The 23,137-nt window shown below is 33.0% G+C and overlaps 2 protein-coding genes across 2 annotated transcripts; both read right to left on the minus strand.

The window, feature by feature from the left end:
- Positions 1-3,894: 3,894 nt before the first annotated feature.
- LOC25491724 (cationic peroxidase 1) lies at positions 3,895-6,140 on the minus strand. Its single transcript, XM_013599736.3, has 4 exons — positions 5,801-6,140; positions 4,999-5,190; positions 4,711-4,876; positions 3,895-4,464 (listed from the first exon to the last, which is right to left on the minus strand). The coding sequence occupies exons 1-4, from the start codon at positions 6,071-6,073 to the stop codon at positions 4,070-4,072; spliced, it is 1,026 nt and encodes a 341-aa protein (XP_013455190.2). The 5' UTR covers positions 6,074-6,140; the 3' UTR covers positions 3,895-4,069.
- Positions 6,141-12,354: 6,214 nt separating this feature from the next.
- Positions 12,355-14,380, minus strand: LOC25491725 (cationic peroxidase 1). Its single transcript, XM_013599739.3, has 4 exons — positions 14,048-14,380; positions 13,775-13,966; positions 13,309-13,474; positions 12,355-12,963 (listed from the first exon to the last, which is right to left on the minus strand). Exons 1-4 carry the CDS (start codon positions 14,318-14,320, stop codon positions 12,578-12,580), a joined length of 1,017 nt encoding a protein of 338 aa, XP_013455193.1. The 5' UTR covers positions 14,321-14,380; the 3' UTR covers positions 12,355-12,577.
- Positions 14,381-23,137: the final 8,757 nt, after the last annotated feature.

Here is a 23,137-nt window from a genome sequence, read left to right on the forward strand (position 1 = left end):
TCTCATATATATGTTTATCGGTGTTTTCGGCAAACAACGAGCTAGTTATGATTATTACAAGCGAGACCGAACTAGAAATCTTAGGACATGTTGTGCAAAGGTTTTGATCGAAAACGGTTTGAAAAAGACCATGAAAAAGGACAGGTTTTAGAGTAAAAAAGACATTGTCTCTTGACAAGTTTGAGATTGTAAGTAAAAGTAAGATAAAATTAAAGGAAAGGGTAAAAGTTTAAACGCATAAATTTAAAGGAAATGTAAAATTCATTGCATTAAAAGTAAAATGGTCTAAAAATCAATTTACATACATTATGTATAACTTGTTTCCTCATGCGCCGATAGTTTGAGTGTTGCAGAATTTCTATAAATGATTTGCGACCCATTTTCCGACTAGGAAACTCTTATTTATACATAAAGAAAATAACTAGCAAAAGATCCCATGGTCAGCACTTCCTCCATCTTGGACAACTGCTTGTCTCACGTTTCCACTAATTAAGGAAACCACCTTTGAGCTTGAAATCGTATCTTTCCCGCCTTGACTGCTTGACTTCGATACGATTACGCTTTTAGCCTTGCTCTGTTGAACTTCTAACTATGCGCGCTAGGCTTCCCATCTTGTCGAAATCCTCAAATTAAAATGAGAAAGCCTTCGATTCCTGCAAAGTTAAAAGTCAACAAAATGTTGACCATATTAAATGAGCCTGTCGAAATTACAGGCTAACAAAATTCCCCCCAAAAATGCAATTTTCGACGGAACTCATCAGGGAGGAGAAAATTGGCATTTTTGAAAAACACTTTTCTCTTTCCATTATTATGAAGTCATAGTCATCATGGCCTTTTGGTTTGGACTCCACTACTTCACGATTTTGTGGCCCGTTACCTCAGCAGTTAAAAAGGTTAGTCTTTTCTTCGGTCGCCACGCGTCCCAAAACTATTTGTCATCATGTTTCGCGTTGTTTCCCACTTCTGCCGTCATGGTGTCTCTCACTCATCAACTCGTTTTTCTCAGAAATTCAATTTCACTACCCCATGAACTTACCCGATTCCTTGACAGCTAAAGTTGGTATATGACTCAAAATTGTGTCACGATTTCTGATGCTGAATGCATGTTTGGTTCTGGAGACAAAACGTAACACGATTTTGGAAAATGTGACACAATTTTGACAGATCTGAAACACGTTTTAAGCACTCCATGACCCATTTTGTTGGGTAATCTTGGTGAATCTCATGGAAATCAAAGGAGGGAACTTTTAAGGTTTTAGATACTAAAGGTTGAGGGTCTTTGGGTGAGGTTCAAAGCTTTAAGATGTGAATCTTGGAGAACCAAAAGAGGGGGCTCTTGTGAAAAGGGTTGATGTTTTTGGAGAAGATGAAGGTGAGAAAAACATAAGAAGGGGAGGGAGTTGAATTGTGTTATCTTTTTCTTCTTTTTTTCCTAAGCTGAAAACACTGATAAGAAGCAAATAGAGTTCCACTTCTGAAGTGATGTTCAGAACTAGATGCAGCGGATAAAACACACACACACACATAGAGAGAGAGAGAGAGAGAGAGAGAGAGAGAGAGAGAGAGAGAGAGAGAGAGAGAGAGAGAGAGAGTAGAGAGAGTAAAGACACAAATGAATTATACAGGTTTCTTCCACAAACCGGAAGTCAGTCATGTTAAGGTTTTAGATACTAAAGGTTGAGGGTCTTTGGGTGAGGTTCAAAGCTTCAAGATGTGAATCTTGGAGAACTAAAAGAGGGGGCTCTTGTGAAAAGGGTTGGTGTTTTTGAAGAAGATGAAGGTGAGAAAAACACAAGAAGGGGAGGGGGTTGAATTGTGTTAGCTTTTTCTTCTTTTTCTCCTAAGATGAAAACACTGATCAGAAGCAACTAGAGTTTCACTTCTGAAGTGATGTTCAGAACTAGATGCAGCGGATAAAACACACACACAGAGAGAGAGAGAGAGAGAGAGAGAGAGAGAGAGAGAGAGAGAGAGAGAGAATAAATACACAAATCAATTATACAGGTTCCTTCCACAAACCGGAAGTCAGTCATGTCCCCCTTGCACTTCGAAGGAGAGTTCATTATGTAATATATGATTACAATTGCTCATTGCTAAAACTATCAAAAGACTTCAAATTGCTCAAGCACAACTGCAAGAGACTTCATATGCTTCTGAACACAATCAAGAGACTTCTAATGCTCAAGCACAACTGCAAGAGACTTCTTAATTCAAACAGAATTACAAGAAAAATGTTTGAGGTTGAACACTTGATATACAATCAGTGATGTTCACAATACAAATCAGATATAAACTCTTAAGACTCTAGAATTTCTAAGATATGAACTTTGATAAGAAATTCTAAGTGAACTTTTGAATGCAGAATAATTTCAGCAGAGTTTTGGCACTTGTAATTCTTTGTATTGTTATGTACAAAACTCTAAGTCTTCACTCCTTTATATAGAGGTGTGAAAGAGACGTTGTGAATTGCCAGCACATTCAAAATAGAATCGTTTGAAGCTTTGATCAATCACCAATGATCTTTTGTCTGATATGGTTATTGTCCTATGAAGGATCAATTTCAAATGCATTCCCATTGTGAAGGAACATCTTTGCAGGTAGGGCTGTTTTTCTTGTCTTATAGCAGAGACAAAAACATAGTAGTGGAGATAGTGGTTGTACACTTCGTACATTTGTACTTTGTCAACGCTCTTTGAATAACAAGCCTCCAATGCCTTCAAATCCTTTCAAACTAGCAGTTGCTTCACTTTTCCAGTCTTCTGCTATGCTTAAACGAGATTAAATCCATGAACAACCTTTGAAGCTTTAAGTCTTGCATCTCCTGATGAACTACTGCTTCTGGTAATTTTCAGCTTCTGGTGATTTTCAGCTTCTGATGACATCACCACTTCAGGAGCACTTTGTCTTCAGGAGCACTTTTCTTCAGACGCTTTAAGCTTCCTTTTTGTTGATTCCTTTGCTCTCTATTGTTCTTCCATAACCTTTTTAAGATGTCAAATTTTTGTGTATGGTCCTATAACTAGAGAGTCATTCAAAAATCCAATTTGATTTGTAAATTCTTGGTTTTGCTTAGTTTGACCCAATACAAATTTTTTTAGAAAAAGTTCCAAGTTGGATTTTTGAGGACCTCTTTGATTGTTTGCAAAACTGGGTGGTGTTGTTTGTTGTCCAAAAGGGTTTTAAAAAGTTTTATTATAAATTTTTTTATTGTTCCTCATTCCTTAATTATATTGAGCATAATTTTCTTGCTCAGGATTTTCAACAGTATTACCTAGTTGGCATTGGCCATTAGAGAGGAACGAGGTTGTTTCGTGTTTGCCAAAACGGATTGTTTTTGCCAATCCTTGATGTTTCGGGTCCAAGATTTTCAATTGGTTATTGTTCAAAAAAAAAAGATTTTCAATTGGTTAATGTAATTTGAAATATATTCTAAGAGGGTGATGAATAATTTTCAAAGCAACACAGTAGAAATTTCAGAATAAGGTAACATTTTTTGTGATTCTAGGTATTTTTACCAACTTACTTTAGAAACTTTCAAATTTGTTAGAAGAAAAGCCAATAAAATCATCCATACTCTTGCAAATGTGGTCACGTCCTTAACTATGTACTCAAAATATCATTATGAATGAACCGTTACAAGCCTCTTTCTATAAAAAAAGATAGGTGATAAAAAATGGATAAATTAGGGGAACATATAATGATAATGTAAATTCATTAAACTAAAAAACATCCAGAAGCCTCACAAATTATATTAAACTGAAAGAACAAGGCATATATAATACCAATTGAAAACAATATATATAATAAAAAAAATTGACATAGTTTCAAATACCAAAAGAAAAACATAAATTTACAATACAAATTTAAAGGGACATTCATCAAATAATAAAAATATCCAAAAAATTGTCAAAATATAGGATGACGAACACTTAACACTTAAAAATGAAAACTTGTTAAAAAAAACCACTTGATACTTAACAGATACTTCGAAACAAAAAATCTTCATTGACGACCAAATAAATCCGCGACATAATCTTGATTTCAGTAATAGGAGAGAACAAAATTCAACTCAATAATTCACACGGCTGCAATATTTTCTTATCTGACCCTGGTCTCCAGTTAGAGGGCTAAGATTTCCCATCTTAATCATCGCGTTAGCAAAGTCGATGCTGAAGAGTAACGGGTTATTGGCGTAAGCTGAAACTTTGTAATCAGTGGAACCACCATTATAGAGTTGTTGATCAGAATGCAAAAGACCTTTCTTGTTCAATAAGTTTCTGTAATAAGCATTGTCAAAGAAATTTGGAGTTGTGGCGTCTAAAGAAGCTAAGTTGTTATCACCACCACTTTTTGGACATGGTAAAAACGCTTGTAATGATTTTGCGTAATTAGGATCTATGTTGCTTTCGTTGTAAATCCTGTTTCGGATGAGGCCGCATTTTGCTTTTCCTATTGTGTGAGCACCTATACAACAACAAATTCGAGTATAAAAATGAAATTTGGTGGCTAAAACTACAAACTCTAACATAAAGTTCGAATTAGTCTTAGATGCAAAATTGATTCTAATCAAAAATTTCACAAACATATCAAAATCAAATTTAAATCTTCAAAATCAACTTATGATTGTATGGCTATTGAAAATGTATGATTAAGATTCCCATTACGAAAATATATGATTACTAAATTTGCTTGCTTGCAATGGATGTTTACCTGATAAAGCAACCATTTCTTCAGCTGTAAACCCCTTTTTCTTGAAAGCAGCAATAAGGCCATCAAGGTCAAGAAATGGAGAAGGTAAGTCAGAATTAGCAGCATTGAAATCTGCAGTTGTTGAGTCTCGTCTTCCCAAACGAACTAGCCAATTAGGTCCACCAAGCTAAGAATAAATTATCATCCATTGATACTTTTAGTCATATAGTTATCTTTATGCAAAATAATTTCTCATTTCTCATATATTTGAGAAATAAAAAAGAAAACTATTTCAAGAAGAATACTTACAGCAACAACAGAATCTCTAGCTGCAAGTGCTAATATATCTGCACATGAAACAACATTGGGACAGAGTAGCTCTAATTGAGCTTTTACACTTTCTATGATTTCGTAACCCCTCAGAGAATTGGCATTGGGTCTGGCATTTTGTTCTCCCTTGAAAGTTGGTGTGTCCTTTAACAATACTGATGCATCACACCCCTTCAAAAATCAAGCAATTAGAATTAGAACAGTTTTGATAAAAATAGTTTCAATATATTTTTTGTTTTGTGCGTAGGGTTAGAGTATATTGTTATTAAGTACGTACTAGTAACCGATGAATTATTTGATTGAGCTATGTTTTTGAATGGACCATGATGAGTTGAATTATTTTGTCAATTAGCCAATTGAAGGATCTCTGCCTACAACCGTTTAACTATTTAACCGTTGTCACATTAGACGGTTAGAGTATGGATACACTAAATGACGATGACGATAGTCAATCCTCTCACACTTGCTCTCTGATCACATGTCTCTCAAACTCTAAATGATACGTTATTCATAATCGTCTCAAAATATGAGTTGAGACGATCATTGCATGTCTCTTAAACCCTACTTTTGTATCTGTGATCATTAACATTACAATATATATACCAAGGCTAGATTACCCCAGTCTCTTAACATTTTTTTTAAAGTTGAAGCGACAAGAAAATGAATCAATGCGATAAAAAAACAGAAAGACGGGTATGTTAGTGTTTGTATTTGTCTTTACGCCAGTAGTAACAGTGACAATAATAGTCATTTTAAGCGATTATTCGATACGATGACTTACTTGAACAAAGCAGTCGTGAAAATGAAGACGAAGCAAAGATGCACCCAAACGAGGATCTTTCAATACAGCAGTTGTTATTGCTGTCCTAATGGTTTGAACAGCAAGAGGACACCCATGCAACAAATAAAAAGAGGGTCTCAACTCACTAGAAGGACCAGGGATCAAATTAGACACATAAGTAGTTGCTGAAGGAATTACACTTGAAGCTGAGACTATGCCAATAAGACATATCAACACACAAAATGTCACCATTGAACGAGTAAAAACACCCATGTTTGTGTTATATATTAGGAATTCACAAAGTTATAGTTTGGATAATTAAGAGATGTATTTGATTTGTGCTTGGTTGATGAAATGTGTCAACTATTTATACTTTGAAGGAGTTAATTTTTTTTGTTTTTTTATGTTTAGGGTTTGGACACACGTCTTATTTGATTACAACATGAAACATTGTGGAGGACCATTCATGTATGTTTTTCATAATTAAATTTTGATTATGTACAATGTTGTTAGCTGGATTATGCTAAGCTAGTTGACTTGATGATATTTTGCAGATATTGTGGCGAATGCTACTGTCTTAAAATAAAATATGTATTTTGTTGGGGGAAAATAAGTATTATTTACAGCCTGCCTGTACACACTCTACCTATAATCTTTGGTTTTTCTTTTCTTTTCATCTTTTATTTGTATATCCAAAGTTTGGTTTTTTTAAAAATCAAAATATAAATAATGTTCTTATTTTTGGCAATTTTTTTTTTTATTTTTTACTATGGATGTTGTTTTTTGCTTTGTCTATATGCTTACAACAACCAAAAACATACATTAAATCGATTATATTTTTATTAAATGAATTAAGGGTAAAATGGTCTACACTTATTTAAGTTTATTATTTCTTAATATATAGTCTGAAATTTTAAAGAATCAAATATTCTCATAAAAAAATACCAAAGATTAAGGGTGATTTCAAGTTGTCACTTGTTTATCACATGTCATTTTGCTTTTCAGGTGCAGTATAGTATTTTCAGGTGGTTGGGATTTAGTGTTACCTCCAGAAATGTGGTTGGTGTGTTTGATGGTTTTCAGACTTGGTGGTGGAGGTAGGGATAGGTGAGTTCTTTTTTTTTTTTTTTTTTCGGTGAGGCATTTGGTTCTGTAGTTCATACTACTAGAAAAATTGGAAGTAAAGACGGGTAAAATCCGTCTCTAAAACAAAACAAAAAATCTTTTTTTAAATATGTCTGAGACGGAGTTATTTTATTTTCGTGGTCGCTAAAGCTTTTAGAGATGGAGTTGTAATTTCCGTCTCTAAAAGAGACGGAATAAATCCGTGTCTAGTTTATAAACTTCGTTGCTAATTGTTCAATGAAGGAAGCGATAAATCTGTCGCAATTACAGACGGATACTACCGTCTCAAATAAGCATCAATCCATCTCTAAACTCTGTCGCAAAATTTATAAATTCCACCTCTATTCAAATAAAATGCCGTCTCTACGGAGACGGATCAAAACTCCGTCTCTAAAAACAATTTTATTTTGTTTAATAAATTTTGCCTCAATATTTCAAATATTTAATGCTAAAATAATGTTAATAATATTCAATATGTTTATTAAACTCTCAAGAATGTCACAATTATATTTTGATAAACATCAGATTTGTAAAAGTGACATGAAAGTGCACTCATTCAACAAAACATCACATGATATTAAAATACAAAGTTCGTCATCATCCATCTTATTGTTACCAATATAAAATCGTCCAAAATGTAAGATGATCATGATATATATGTTTGATCTAACAAAAAATATATAAACAAATGTAACCAAACTAAAGTTCATCCAGCTCGTCGTTACCATTATCACCCTCTCCTTCCTGTTGCATTGAAGAGTTCATATTAGGCATAAAATTCCCAAACATTTGCCCCTAGTGTTCCATAGCAGCAACTTTAATCGTCAAAGACAGGTGTATACAACTATCTCAACTTGAACAAGGCATTTTTCAACGCCAAAGACCACCTATTATTACAACTCTTTAATAATAGCTTCATCATTTGCAAGCAACTTGAATTTAGCCCACACACAAAAATATATCATAAAGTTGTGTATGTTGAAAAGGACAATCAACTTTCAATCTAAGTAACAATGAATCTTCATGTTTCATATCATATAAAGAAAATAGTATATCCCCTAAATAACTTTATCTCCCTATTTATGTAACTGTCGCTATTTGTAACAATTGTTTCAACCATTTGCCTTTTCAACCTAAGTAACAACAATATTAAAGGTTCATATTTCATATTATATAAAGAAAATAGGTTCAGAGAGCAGCAATTGCAACTGGTTGAAAACAAACCAGAAGCAGAAGGTATCTTGTGTGGCTTTTTAGAAGTTTTGCTTTTAGTTGTATGTTATCTTGGCTTTTGTTTCTAGTTGGATTATGGTGCACCAAAGTGGTTTAAAGAACAATTACCTCTAATTTTAGTCTTGCTAATAACACAGTATAAGAGAACAATTTTATCCATATTGTTTGCTTCATGTGTAGAATTCTAATTTGACTCAATCTAATGATTCTTGCCCACTAATCAACACGTAAAGACATGCTCAAAGAATTCAAGCAAAGCATCTCATACAATAATTGTATGGTTGTGATGGTCACAAGAGGATAAATGAGTCTATGCTTCTGATACGTCGAATATAAAAGTGAAGTGTATACTCAAGAGTAGTGTTTGGTCGTGCTTCCTAATAGATGATCATTTGCACTATGTTTGTGGTCAATGAAGATAAAAGTCAAACTATCCATCAACTTTTGATGTAATATAATTAAAGAACAAGAAGTCATTGTTGGTAGCTCATCCTTTGGTGATAAGCTTAGGCTTTGATACCAACAAAGTCTTTAATCATGTGGATGTTTGTCCTCTAAAGAGAAATTATGTTATTTTATGATGAAGCTTTCCTTCCAGAAATTCAAATGTAAAGACAACTGGGAAATAGTACACAACAATGGTGTAGAATGTGTGTGACAATTCTAGAAGTCGTATAATGGATAAATTGGTAAGGGCATCAAATTGTAACAGATAATAAAGTAGTAAGTTATCATCTCCATAAGTATTGTCGTTCAATGAAGCAATTAACGTAGTTTATTGATTAAAAACAGTAAAAGACAATAAGGTTTTGCAATTTTGAATTGTTTGCACAATAAGAGTAGTTGTTTGATTGTAGAAAATTAAAAGGGATGCATTCAAATGTGTAATAGTGGTTAAGATTCTTCTCCTCTCTATCTTCTATGTTGGATTTACAACTAAGAAACCCTACTAAATTAAAGGTTTATATTCATATGTAATTATTTTTGTAAACTAGAGGTTGTCAATCTCTTAACTTAGAGATCAGTTCAATGATCTAGGTTTGTAAGGACTATGCTTAAAATGCATTGTAACACACAAAACATATAATACATATATGATGAATGAATAAACAAATTCCATTACTAAATCCAACCAATAAGTAGAGGTTCATCTAGGAACCCTAATGAAAAGAGGTTTAGTTACGCATGGTAACCGACATTGTTACAAAACAATATAAAAGCATACCCTTGACGTAACAAGAGGAGGAAAGAAACCTCTGCCTTGAAGATCTTATGCTTGACCTTTGCTTTGTAATTTTCTGAATGAATAAAAGTGTGTGCAAGCGTGTCTGTTTATATGTTTCAATACTTGGTGATTAAGAGATGAGAACTGGGTGTTTTCCTCGGATCCTGCTTGGAAAACAAGCTAAAACTACACTATGCCCGCATAGATGTGCAAGGGCGCATGGCTTGGGGCGAATGAGGCAGCCTCAGGGTTGTCCCACGTGCAGAGGCACATAAAGTAGTAGCCGAAGTGTGCATTTTGCAATTTTTCATCCTTTTTCGAGCATTCTTCCATTTCGAAATGCCTTGGAACTTGGGATGAATTTCCCCAACTTGTTTTGTCTTAGTGTTGATGTAATTAGAATTTGATTGTAGTTGAAAACTCTCTTGAAAGTGCAAGGGGACTGGACATATTCATAGATTTTGGGGTGAACCAACATAAATATTTATGGTATCGCTCATCCTTGATCTCTTTACTATCAGAGTTTATTTTATTCTTACAAAAGAGATCAAACCACAAAAAGATACAACCATAATTCAACCCTCTCCCCCCTTCTTGTGTTTTTCTCACCTTTTAGGTGGCATCACAACAAGGTCTATATGACGAAACACATAACCATGTCGGAGAAAAGATCTTGAGAAAAATATGTCTTCAATGGTAAGTTGATGGATCCATATTCTTTAATGGTAAGAAGAAGAAAAATGTTTACAAGATTGATGTTTTTGATTTGGTAATAGAGCTTTTTTTTCAATAGCAAAGTGAAACAGGTATATATCAGACATTTAGGTCATGCTAACTGAAGGTTAATCTCTAAACTTAGCAAGCTAAAACTTGTCAGAGTCCTACCTGATCTGAACTATAAGTCAATTGCTTTTTGTGAGACATATCAAAAAGGAAAATTAGTTAAAATTCCTTTCAAAACGAAAAACATTGTCTCTCTTGCTAGGTCATTGGAGCCAATGCACATTGTTTTAACCATGTTAGAGAAATGATCTTGAGAAAATTATGTCTTAAATGGTAAGTTGGTGGATCCATATTCTTTAATGGTAAGAGGAAGAACAATGCTTACAAGATTGATGTTTCTGATTTAGCAGAAGATAAGGTTAAATGCTTTTTTTCAATAGCGATGAGAAACGGGTATATATGAGACATTTAGGTCATACTAACTGAAGATTAATCTCTAAACTTAGCAAGCCAAAACTTGTCAGAGTACTACCTAATGATTTGAGTTATAAGTCAAATTGTTTCTGTGAGACATGTCAAAAAGGAAAATTAATTAAAATTCCTTTCAAAACTAAAAACATTGTCTCTACCGCTACATCATTGGAGCCTAAGCACACTTTCACTACCTCTAGAAAAATTGGTTAAAAGAAATATGGATTGGTCATTGTTGATGACTTTAGCATATGGACTTTGCTGAAACTATTGAAAAGCAAGGATGAGTCTTATGATGTATTTAGTATCTTCTGCAAACAAATTCAAAATGAAAAGAGAATATCTATTTTGAAAATCAGAAGTGGTCATGGCAGTGAATTTGAAAATGAACCTTTGAAATTATGTGAAACACATGAAATTCTTCATGATTTTTTCTCTCTCTTAGAACTCCACAATAAAACGGATTTGTACAAAAAATAGATCTTTGAAAGAGATGCCACACACGATTATTTATGAGTCTAAAATTGCTAAACTTTTGGAGACCGAAGATGTTAACACAACATGTTATGTTTAAAATAGAATCTATATTTAACTTATAGTGTACAAAACTACTTATGAATTGATTAAGGGAAGAAAACCCAATATCTTTTCATTAGTTTTAATGTACTTGTTACATTTTAAACGCTAAGGTCCATTTTAAGAAATTTGAAGTCAAAGAACAAAAGTGTATCCTTTTAGGATAAGTTGAACGCTCAAAAGTATCTAGATCGCATAATTTAGAAACTTAAAAAATTGAAGAATTAATACATCTTAATTTTGATGACAAAGAGCTTGTTATAAAAAAGTGGTGCATTTAATCAAAAACTATTCTTGCAAAAGATTTAAAAAGAAGACGATTTGAAATTAGCTTATCTTGTATGTGGCAAATGAAAGAACGTTGAGATGAAAGTGGGGCCTTTGAGAAAGTCTTGTATGATCACAACCTATGATCACATTATTTAGATAGACAGAGACATACTTAGAAAAATATAAAAAAAAAATTAAATAGCTTGTATTTTTCAAATAATTAAATTCTATTTACTTTTGTGTGTGCGTTTAAATGATATATTTATATGATTGTGACCGTCAAAGTATGAAATGGGAGTGAAAGCAAGGAATAGCAACAGGTCTAAAGAGACACATAGGGTGCGTTTTTTTTTTTTAAACTGTAAAAAATTAGATTTTATGTTAGAAAAATTTATAGATTTTTTTTGTAGAGATTTAAAAAAAAAAAATCATAAGGTATGTGTGTTTGTTTATTATCAAAAAAATCATTTTTTTTTTAAAAAGTAACTAAATTTTTTTTTTTGAAAGAAAAAAAAAGATGTTTTTTAATTAGTACATGTGTTACCACCTTGTTTTAGAAAAAAAAAATGATTTTGGAAAAAACTAGTCTTAAAAGTTTTTTATTTTAGAGACAAATTAGATTTTTCTAAAACAAACACCCTTAATGAGTTTGTAATGTCACGCGACATCGTCCTCGTGAACTTAGCTCAGTTGGTAGGGACAATACATAATATATACAAGATATGAGGTTCAAACCTCGACCACCACAAAAAAAAAAATGTCACGCGACATCACAAATGACTTTTCGTTTTTGAAGTCAATTTATTAATTTCCACTTTGAAAACGTAAATACGAAGAATAAAATCTGCACAATAGAAACTAGAGGTTTCAAAATTACAAAATTAAGAAGGGAGAAGAAAATACACTTAAGCAAAAAAATGGCAAAGGTATGTCACCAATTGAATTAATATTAATAATAAAAAATAATCATAATTTCAAATACCAAAAGAAAATAGAAAATTACATTACAAAGGACATATTCATAAAGCACTAGATACTAATAAGAACTCCTATATTAAACACTTGTGCCATGTATTCCTTTTTAACAACTTGATACTAATGAACAATATTTGACACATTTATGATTTAATACTTGTACATGACCAAATTCAAACTTAATTCACTCTGCTGCAATATTTTCTGATCTGACCCTGGTTTCCAGTAAGAGGGCTAAGATTTCCCATCTTAATCATCGCCTTAGCGAAATCGAATCTAAAGAGATACGGATTTCTTGCATAAGCCAAAACTTTGTAGTCGGTTGAACCGCCGTTATAGAGTTCTTGATCAGAATGCAAAAGACCCCTTTTGAATAATAAATTTCTGTAATAAGCACTGTCAAAGAATGCTGGAGTTGTGCTGTCTAAATTGGCTAAGTTGTTATCACCACCATTCCTTGGACATGTGTTTTGCAATGATCTTCTGTAATAAGGATTTATGTTGCTTTCGTTGTAAATCCGGTTTTTAAATACTGCACATTTTGCTTTTCCGATTGTGTGAGCACCTAAAGAAAAACAAATTTAACTTGTTATGCGAGATGAACAATAAATTTGAGATCGCATTTGGAGACAAAAACTATAAAATTAGACTTTAGGTTATAATCAACTCTAGTCGTTAATTTAATTATAATTGTTCTCGCCAAAACATATGAAAATCAAATATAGGTCGTTAGATCAAGTTAGGAATATATTGCTATCGTATTATTTAGGAAATTGTGTCGATCAATTCAAATGCATAGTAAGAACGTATTCCTCTTACGTGTTGTTGAATTTTTGTTTCGTGTTTATTAGCTAATTGTATATAGGTTGGAGTATCTCTTGTAAGTATCGTCGTTCTTTTTCGTGTTTACCTGATAAAGCAACCATTTCATCAGCTGAGAAACCCTTTTTCTTGAAAGCAGCAATAAGGCCACTAAGATTAAGGAATGGAGAAGGTAAATCTGAATTAGCAGCATTAAAATTTGCAGTTGTTGAATCTCTTCTGCCCAAACGAACTCCCCAAATAGGTCCACCAAGCTGGTAATATATTTATCATTCATCAACACTATTAGGCCTAAAATTGTACATGCATATAAATGTATATAAATAAACATAAATGAATTATTAGTCTTCAATTTTGATGTTTGTAAATCATAAAAGCATATTTTATTAACGCTGAAATTAACAATCATTGGTCGGACATTATTTACGTTCTTGCTGAACTCCCGATTATCATAGCTCTCTCCCATGAGAATCGAAGTGTTACGACAAAAATTATTTTGTTGCCAATTTAACAACTTTGTTGAATTAACTATTTTTTTAGAAAAGAATACTTACAGTAGCAACAGAATCTCTGGCTGCAACTGCTAAGATATCTGCACAAGAAACAACATTGGGACACACTGCTTCTATTTTAGCTTTTAAACTGTCTATGAATTCGAAACCCCTGAGAGAATTGGCATTGGGTCTTGCATTTTGTTCTCCCTGGAAAGTTGGTGTGTCTTTCAACAATACTGATGCATCACACCCCTTCAAAAATCAAGCAACAAATATATAAGAAGAATATTTATGGAAACGATTTTAAAGAGAAATGGAGCTACGAAAACTTACTTGAACAAAGCAATCATGGAAATGAAGACGGAGCAAGGATGCACCTAAGCGACGATCTCTCGACACAGCAGCAATTATTTCTCTCCTAATGATATAAAGAGCACGAGGACATCTTGTACCATAAAATGTAGAACTCAACTCACTATAATTAGGGGTAGGTATTAAAGAAGACACCAAAGTAGTTGCTGAAGGAATTACATTTGAAGCTGAAACTATGCCAATAAGACATATCATTACACAAAATATCACACTGGAATGAGTAACAATAGCCATGTTAATTTTTGTTAGTAGCAACTCTTAATAAGAGATGTTTTTTATTTGTACTTGCTTGATGAAATGTGTCACCTATTTATAGATGAAGAAATTATGTATTTTTTTTTTTGGGGGGGTGGGGTTAGGGCACGTCCTTGTTTGATTACAACATGGACATTTTGGACAACTATTCCTATATGATTATTTGATAATTATTGATAATTAAATTTTGATTATATGCAATATTGTTAGCTGGATTGTGCTAAACTAGTTGACTTAATGACATGTAGCAGATTTTATGGCGCATGCCACTCTCCTAAAATAAAATTATTTGTACCCTATACATAAGGTAATATACAGTCTTTAGTTTATTTTATTTTTTTAAAGGGTATATAGTCTTTAAAATTTCTCAAATGGAAAACTTAATTAGATATATCTAAAATGGATTCCTTTGTGTTCAAATTTTCCAAAATAAATAATACTGTCCCTAATCTTTGGTTCTTTTAAGTATTTTATTTTTGCCTCAAAATTTTGGTACTTTTTGAAATCAAGATAACTAATTTTGTTTTTCCTTTTGTCTATATATCATTACAATTTACAAAAACCAAAATTATGCACTTAATGAATTTTAGTGTGTTTGGTCACCTAGTGTGTTCCAATTCTCATTGTATGTTTGTTACCTCCTTCTGTTATATATATATATATATATATATATATATATATATATATATATATATATATATATATATATATATATATATATAAGAAAGGGTTATATATGATTTTAGTCCCTATAAAATTGAGACCTTTTAAGTTTAGTCCTTACTTAATTTTAATAGTTTTTTTAGTCCCTAATTTTTTTCCTGTACTGAATATTAGTGCATACTCAATTCAAATTTGTTTAATTTATGCTAAAACTCTTAAGTTTGTGAATAATTTTTTGCAGACATGTTTAGAACATTACTAAAAGTTCCTCCGCAAAAAATTATCGCAAAATTTGATTTCTATATCCTGATTTTGTTACTTTTTATCTTTAACTTTTGTCGTTTTAAAAAATTTAATTTAATTTGTTTCATGTTAAAAATTCTAAATTTTAGTAAATGAAGATTTCATAGTGTTCTAAATTTGTCACAAAAAAACCGTTCAAAAATTTAAGAGTTTAAGGATAATTAAAAAAAAATTGTTTTAGCAGGGACTAAAATTATAAGTATTTTTTTTTGTAGGGACTAAAAAAGCTATTAAAATTATGTAAGGACTAAACTTTAAAGTTCCCAATTTTATAAGGACCAAAAACATATTTAACCAATCAGAACCATTCATTTAGGATACAATAAAGATAAACTTAAGTTATTCATATGGTCTCATTTTTTTTTAACAAATTAAAATAAGTATGGTCACGTTTTCCCTTAAAAAAAAGTATAGTTACATTTTCTCAATATACAGATAATACTTGTAGAAATTTCAATGCAAATGGTCATCAACGTTTGATCAAATTATACTTATCTCTGCATGCTTAATGGGCATGAAACTTTTAAACAAATAAAAGGAATATTATATGTTTATATTGAAATGGAAAGGAATATTAAATGTTATAACGTGTTGATCACAATGCATCATAGAATATAGGATTAAGTTGAGGTGTTTTGTTTTGTATTTAAGTTAACAAGGTAGCAAACACGATTGTTATATTATCCTAATTAAGAAACCATGACAAATGATATATAATACAATGTCTTAGTATAATATTCTATTTGATTCTCTTTTCCATTTTTTCAATTAAAAAGAAAGAAGTGTTATATTTTGCTACTTTATAATTTTTCCATATCAATAAATAGGAATGATCTGGCGTATATATCGTGACTTGCCTTTGATTATATATACCTTATCAATAATAAATTGTTTTGGTTTGTGAAAAAAGAAATTGAGTATATGTAGTGTAATTCGTATTAAAGTTAATTACGTATATGATTTAGTAAAGACTACTTTCCAACACGCATGATTCTAACTATTGAAAGAGAATGAAAGAATATCTTTTTGAAAAAGTTATATAATTACAATGTAAGGTTTGACAATTTCTCTTCTTGGTTGAATTTTTCTCCAATTTCGTTTTGGAAGACTTCTACGTCAATGAATTTAGTTCTAAGTGGTTTAGCTCTATTATAAGTTTCACTTAATTAGTTTAGCTCTATCAGAATATTTTAAAATCCTTGACCAAAAAAAATAAATTAAATCAAGTGAGCATAGGAGAATGAAACATATTGGAACTGAGAAAAAGGAACGGAATAAAATAGAGATTTCTTTTCACTGAATATTCGATAGTTTCATTCTAATTCTATTACTTGAAACGTAAACAGAATAGAATAACTAAGTAACTTTTTATAATATTATCATGTAGACTTTTTTATAATAAAAAATTTAGTAATCAGAATTACAAGAGTACTTTCAACCCCCATGATTGTAAACAATTAATGGAATTACCGGACCAAGAGGCAAAAACATAAAAGCTTTTAGGAGAGAAAAGGTTGCAAAGCGAGGAATTGGGAGTTTAACTAGTTTGAGCCAAGAGCCAAGAAGTTGGAGATCCTAAGTTTAAATCCAAACGAAGGAGAAAAAACTAATTTAACGTCTAATCTAATTACAAACATCTGTTATTAAAAGAAATAAAAAGAGGAGGAATAGCTTTAAAACCATAACCAATATGTGTATTGTATTTTATACCCCATATCACCTTCGAGCATAGAGAGAGAATCATGGGAAACTTTCGAGAAAGTCACCGGTCCCAAAATTGTTCCTAGTCAGGCATGCTTAAACAATGACTTAAATTAAGGTTCCTAAATTGTTAATGGTCCTAAAGATTCCCTCGTTTATTGAATCTTAGAAGTTCATCTTACATACTCTCCCTCTTTGTAAACATACAACCCTATCTCTTCTACCTTACCAAGTATGAAAGAAGAATAAAGTTACGGTGTTGGTTTAATTCCCTGAAGTTACCATTGTTTCCCTAATTACAGTGGTTCGTTATCTTAGTTACTTCCTGATTCGGGTAGGTTTTCACCAATATTAGGTATGTCACTTCCCTAAATACCGTTTTCTCAAGGTTGGTTCTCTTAGGAAGAAATAAATAATTTGAATAATAATATTAAATAAGATTCATAAAGTTCTTTATGAAGAACTTATATTAAATAATCATTCAAATAAAATAGAGGTTCATCTTATAATCCTACCCTAATAGGATTTAGTTACTTATGGTAACTAAAGACAAATTACAAAAGAAATAAAACATACCATAGAGACTTAGAGTGAGATGAGACTGTTGGAACAAAATGTGTTTCACAATGAACCTTATTAAGTTTTGATGATAACAAGGTATTAAAAATTGTCAATTGGTTATTACTAATAATTGTTCAAGTGTACAGGACCAAAGGCTACTCAAGTTATTTCAATAGGTCTTGGAAGAACAATGGAAAGAAAAAGAAATTCTGAGCATCTGAAGAAAACTGCTCCTGAAGCTGAAGTGCTTCTGAAGTAATGACGTCATCAGAAGCAGAAGGTCATCAGAAGCAAAAGTTTTCATCAGAAGCAATAATTTCACCAGAAGCTACGTTTGATCCTTTAATCAAACTGAAGATTCAAAGTAGCTGATTCTCAATTCAGTCTTATCAAAGAAGAACGAAGAATTGAAAGGGAGGTATCAACGGATATATGGATAGCACTGAGCACTTGTCTCTCGTTAATAGAGTTGACAAAGTACAAGTGTACAACCACTACCTCCACTACTCTGTTTTCTGTCTACGCTACAAGACAAAACAACAGCCATGCCTGCAGAATTTGTACACTCAAGATGGGAATGAATTTGAAGCTTATTCTTCAAAGGACTACACCCAAATCAGGCAAAGGATCACTGGTGGATTATCAAAGGATTTCAAACGACTCTTTAGACGTGCTGATTATCTCAACGTCTCTTTCACGCCTCTATATAAAGGAGTGAAGACTTGAAGATTGTAGATATATATACATAAGTTAAAAAGCGCCAAAACTCTGTCAATTTGATTCTACAAAGCACACTGAATTTCTGCACTGATTTGATACATCTTAGAAATTCAAAGTCTAGAGTCTTTACTGTATTGTATTGTGAACACCACTGATTGTATATCAAGTGTTCAACTCAAACTCAATTCTCTGTATTTTTGTTTGATTAGAAGTCTCTTGCCTGCGTGCTTGAGCATTAGAAGTCTCTTGCTTAGTGCTTGAGCATTGGAAGACTCTTGCGTGTGTGCTTGAGCATTTTTGTGAAGTCTCATACTTAGAAAGTATTGAGCAGTTGTAATCTTTGTGATTACAGTGAAATCTCCTTGGAAGTGCAAGGGGGACTGGACTACTTCCGTGTTATGGAAGGAACCAGGATAATTGCTTGTGTCTTTGTCTTTCTTTTCTCTGCTCTGCTCTTTTCCGCTGCAATCTGACTCTGATCATTTCATCAGAAGCAATCAAACTGCTTCTGAAGTTTTTTTAGAAGAAGTAATTTTTTAAGAGAAAAAGAAAACACAATTCAACCCCCCCCCCCCCCCCCCCCCCCCTTCTTGTGTTTTTCACCTTCAGAGACTCCCCCACTGAAGCTCCTAGCGTTTGTCTTCCTCTTGACCTGCTTCATTCTGAATAAAAAAAAACTATGAATGAGAGTATTTGTATTTATAGGCTTTGTTCCACTTAGGTTTAGGCTTAACAACCGGTCTTTTTCCACTCAAAAGTAGAAAAAATAAGTTCTGACCCACTCCTGTCATGCCCTGGGCGCATGGGTCATGCCCTTGGTGCATGGGTGTTGTTTTCCTGCGTGTAAACGCCTGATTTTTAGCCCTTTAAGTGTTTTCTTCCATATAAGATGTTTTAGGGCTTCTGAACAAAATTCTGCTATTTATAATATCTTATGAGGCCTATTGAATCTTTTTTGATGGTCTTTCCAAGATCTTCACAAGTCTTGAAAATGTTTTGTTTTGCAGACTTGCATGATTTCTTCTTGAATTATATTAAAACACCCTAGAATTTCTATGTTTTGAGAAACCTGGAATTACATGACTCAAATAGAAAAAATATGCTAAGAATAATATAAGATGACATGTCATCACTTACCTTTATTCGTCCTTTAAGTCTAGGTTTGTCATCGAACATTTTCTCTATAGGTTTGGTGTATTGTAATGGTGGGCCCACTTCCATTTAAGGGAGGTCGGGTGTGACCTGCGATTTAGACCTTAGACCATCCCCAATGGTTTATACCATTCAACACCCACTTTTTCAATTTTCAATACTCCACATCATTTTTCTCTCTTATTCAACACTCATTCAACTTTTACCCTCTCCAATGATTTTTCATTCAACACTCTACCCCACCATTTTTTATTTTTTATTCTTATTTAATTTTTGTTTTTATAATTACATAAAATTATCGATTATAATTAAATTAAGTATATTGGGATCCATTTCACAAAAAATAAGATTAAAACTTCACTTAATTTGCTAATAGAAAGATAATAATAAGATGAAGATAGTGAAAAACTTGGTTTTTTTTTCTATGTCCAAATCAAATGAACCAAGTCTCTATTTGTAGAGAGAAAAAAAAAAATCATGAATTTTGGTATTTTTTATTTTTTTTAAATTAATTTACAACGAAATAATTGAGGTCAAATTATTAAAATGATAAGAATCCGGACAACCAATTAAAACGCGCCACGTGTCCCTATCTATTCAAAACGCTTTTTCTCTCTCCGCCTTCTGAACAGTCACGCGCCCTGTCAGCGCGTGTGATGCACGCGCCCATTTTCAAGCAATAGCAGTGCGCCGCGTGGCATCCATGACAGTATTCAATTGTGTTGAATGCATTCATCCTCTCTCTCTTCTATTCCCCAATTCAACAGCCATTAAACATACGATTGGAGACAAAAATCATGTTGAATGGCACATTAAACACACCATTGGACATGGTCTTACTATCCTTTTGGTGAGTTTGACTCCTCAGTTGCTTCGATATGACGGTCCCTAAGAGTTTAGTGTTTCTGGCGGCTCCATTAGTTCACTTAACAACTATATTGTCAATAATCTTATGGTTATATCTATAACGGTGCAAGTTTTACTTTTGCACGTGAGGATGAGTATCAAGTGAGTAGGTTTGAGGTTTTTTAGGGGAAAATTTGTGTTGCGAAGGGAGGTCTAGTATTACGTAATTTAATTAAATGATTATTTTATCTATTAAAATTAGAGGTTTCAAATGGAGGATTGAGAATAATAAGGTGAGAGATTTTATTTCGTCAATCTATCTTAATTTTAATTTTTTATTGTGATCCAAGCAACTAAGTTTGGGGTGCAGATCCTCTCCATTTCCTTAGAAACTTGAGATCTCAAGTTTTTTGCATATGAGTTTGACATGTGGCATATTAAAAAATCAATGGCTGGGATTTATTTTAAACCAAAATCATTTAAAAATTAAAATTAAAAAAAAACACTGAATATTAGAAAGAGAATACGGCAGATCGATTCAGACTCTGAAAATCATTTATCACCATCTCTTTCAAATTTCTCTTTACAGACCCTCCGCCGTGCCACCGTGTATAACCCTTTGTCATCACCGCCGTCGTCGTTTCTCTCACTTATAATGCATGTTACTCTATTCCCCTTTGCAAATGAAAGGTCTGATCTGATACAGCAGAATCGTTTCAGTATCCGCTCGAAGTTCCACCTTCACTTTCTGCCATGTTTGTTCAACCTTACGAGCTTCATGGAAAAGAGTTTATTTGTTTACAGACTAAGATCCACAAAAACATTGCTTTAAATTGAGTTTAACTCAATCTGATTACTCTTAATTCTGATTCCTGGTAGATTTAATTAGTTTATATGACTACTTTTACAAAACACAAACAAAACAAATTAAAATCCAGAGGTCAAAAGAGTTGAAGGAGGTTGGAAACACCATAGAATTGGTTCAGACATAGAGAGGAGAAGAAAGGTGTAACAAGGAAGGAAGCCAAGAAAGTGAAACGTCGTATTGCGTTTCTAATTTTCAATTTTATTTTTTATTATTTTTAAATGATTTTGGTTTAAAATAAATCTCAACCATTGGTTTTTTAACGTGCCACATGTCAAGCTCATATGCAACAAACTTGAGATCTCAAGTTTCTAAGGAAATGGAGAGGATCTGCACCCCTAAGAAAATGGAGAGGATCTGCACCCCTAAGTTTGAGGTGGTGGAGTATAGCCTCTTTCATTTTTCGTGGGGAAATTATTTTTATGTGTGGGCTTTTGTTTCCTCTATAGGGAGTAGCTGAGGTATTATCTCCATTTGGTGTAGCTCTAAAGAGTTGTATGTGTTCCCCTTAATGGAGCTAGGTTTTATTGGGGGTTTGCTTCGATTGGAGAGTTGTGAAGGCACGTTGTTTTGTGGTGAATATATACTCTAAATTCTTTTTAAATGAGAAAAGGTTGATGTGGAATAAGTTTATGCATGTTAAAGGGTTCATTGGTGTGCATGCTTGATGCGTTGTCAATGATTTTAACTCGGTTCCCACGACATCAGAAACGAGAGGGGTGGCAATGGTGAGTTCAGGGGCGTTGATGGTGTTTCCCAGGAGTTCGGGAATTATATTTTTCTGACGGGGATGTCCGATCTCTCTCTTCTATGTCGTAGATTTAATTTGTTTCAACCAAACAATGGTTCTGAGTAAATTGAATTGCTTTTTTATGTCAGATGGATGGGTGAGCTCTAGGATGCCTTTGACCACTTTCCCATCAGAAATGAGAGGGGTGGCAATGGTGAGTCTGGGGCGTTGATGGTGATTCCCAAGAGTTTGGAAATTTTATTTCTCTGACGAGGATGTCTGGCATCCCTCTTCTAGGTCGTAGATTTAATTAGTTTCAACAAAACAGTGGTGCTATGATTAGATTGGATCACTTTATGATGTCAGTTGAATGGGTGAGCTCTAGGATGACTTTGGCCATTGTCCCGTTGTGTTGCGGTGCTCTTTGGAGCTCATATCTAATCTCTTCCCAAATTTAGAAGAACCATTCCACCGATGCAAAAATTTTGTCTTTTGCAACAAAGAATATGTCTTAAAAGTACATGATACATTATATTAAAAGTAGAAGTTATTCAAATAAAATAGTGGATGATTCCTGGAAATTAAAAAAAAAAGTTGTTATTCAAAGTTGATTTTGAGATAACTTTTGATTTTGTTGAATGACATTTTTTAAAAGCAGTCATGGTTATTAAGATGAATCTTCCTACCCTCTGGCGGAAATGGATCATTGAATGTGTTACTACAACTACCATTTATGTTCTAGTTAACAGGAGTCCAACCAATGAGTTCAAATTTGAAAGAGGTCTTCGTCAAGGAGACCCTTTGTCACCGTTTCTTTTCTTAATAGCTGCCGAAGGTATTAATGTCTTGATGAAACAACAATTGTGTCTGGTCTATTAATTGGGTACTATGTCGTTCAGTCAAATAATATCTCAGTCTCTCACTTACAATTTTTGGATGACACTATTTTGTTGGGACTCAAAAGTTAAGCTAACGTTCGTTCCTTGAAAGTTGTTCTATTGCTTTTCGAGACAATTTCTGATCTCAAGGTTAAATTCAACAAGAGCGTGCTAGCTGGTGTTAATGTGGTTGCTTCTTGGTTGGCTGAGGCGACATCTGTTTTGAGAGGGGTGCTTCCAGATACTTCTCAACAATGTGTGGGGGTGGTAATCTAGAGGACGCCACTCTTCATTGCGATTTTTCGGTCAAATTTGGTTTGTTGTGTATGATTGGTTAGGCTTTGTTTTGGTTACGTCGTTTACTATTTCACACCATT

Source organism: Medicago truncatula, chromosome 4 (genome assembly GCF_003473485.1).
Source record: "Medicago truncatula cultivar Jemalong A17 chromosome 4, MtrunA17r5.0-ANR, whole genome shotgun sequence".
In the NCBI taxonomy this organism is placed as follows: Eukaryota; Viridiplantae; Streptophyta; class Magnoliopsida; order Fabales; family Fabaceae; genus Medicago; species Medicago truncatula.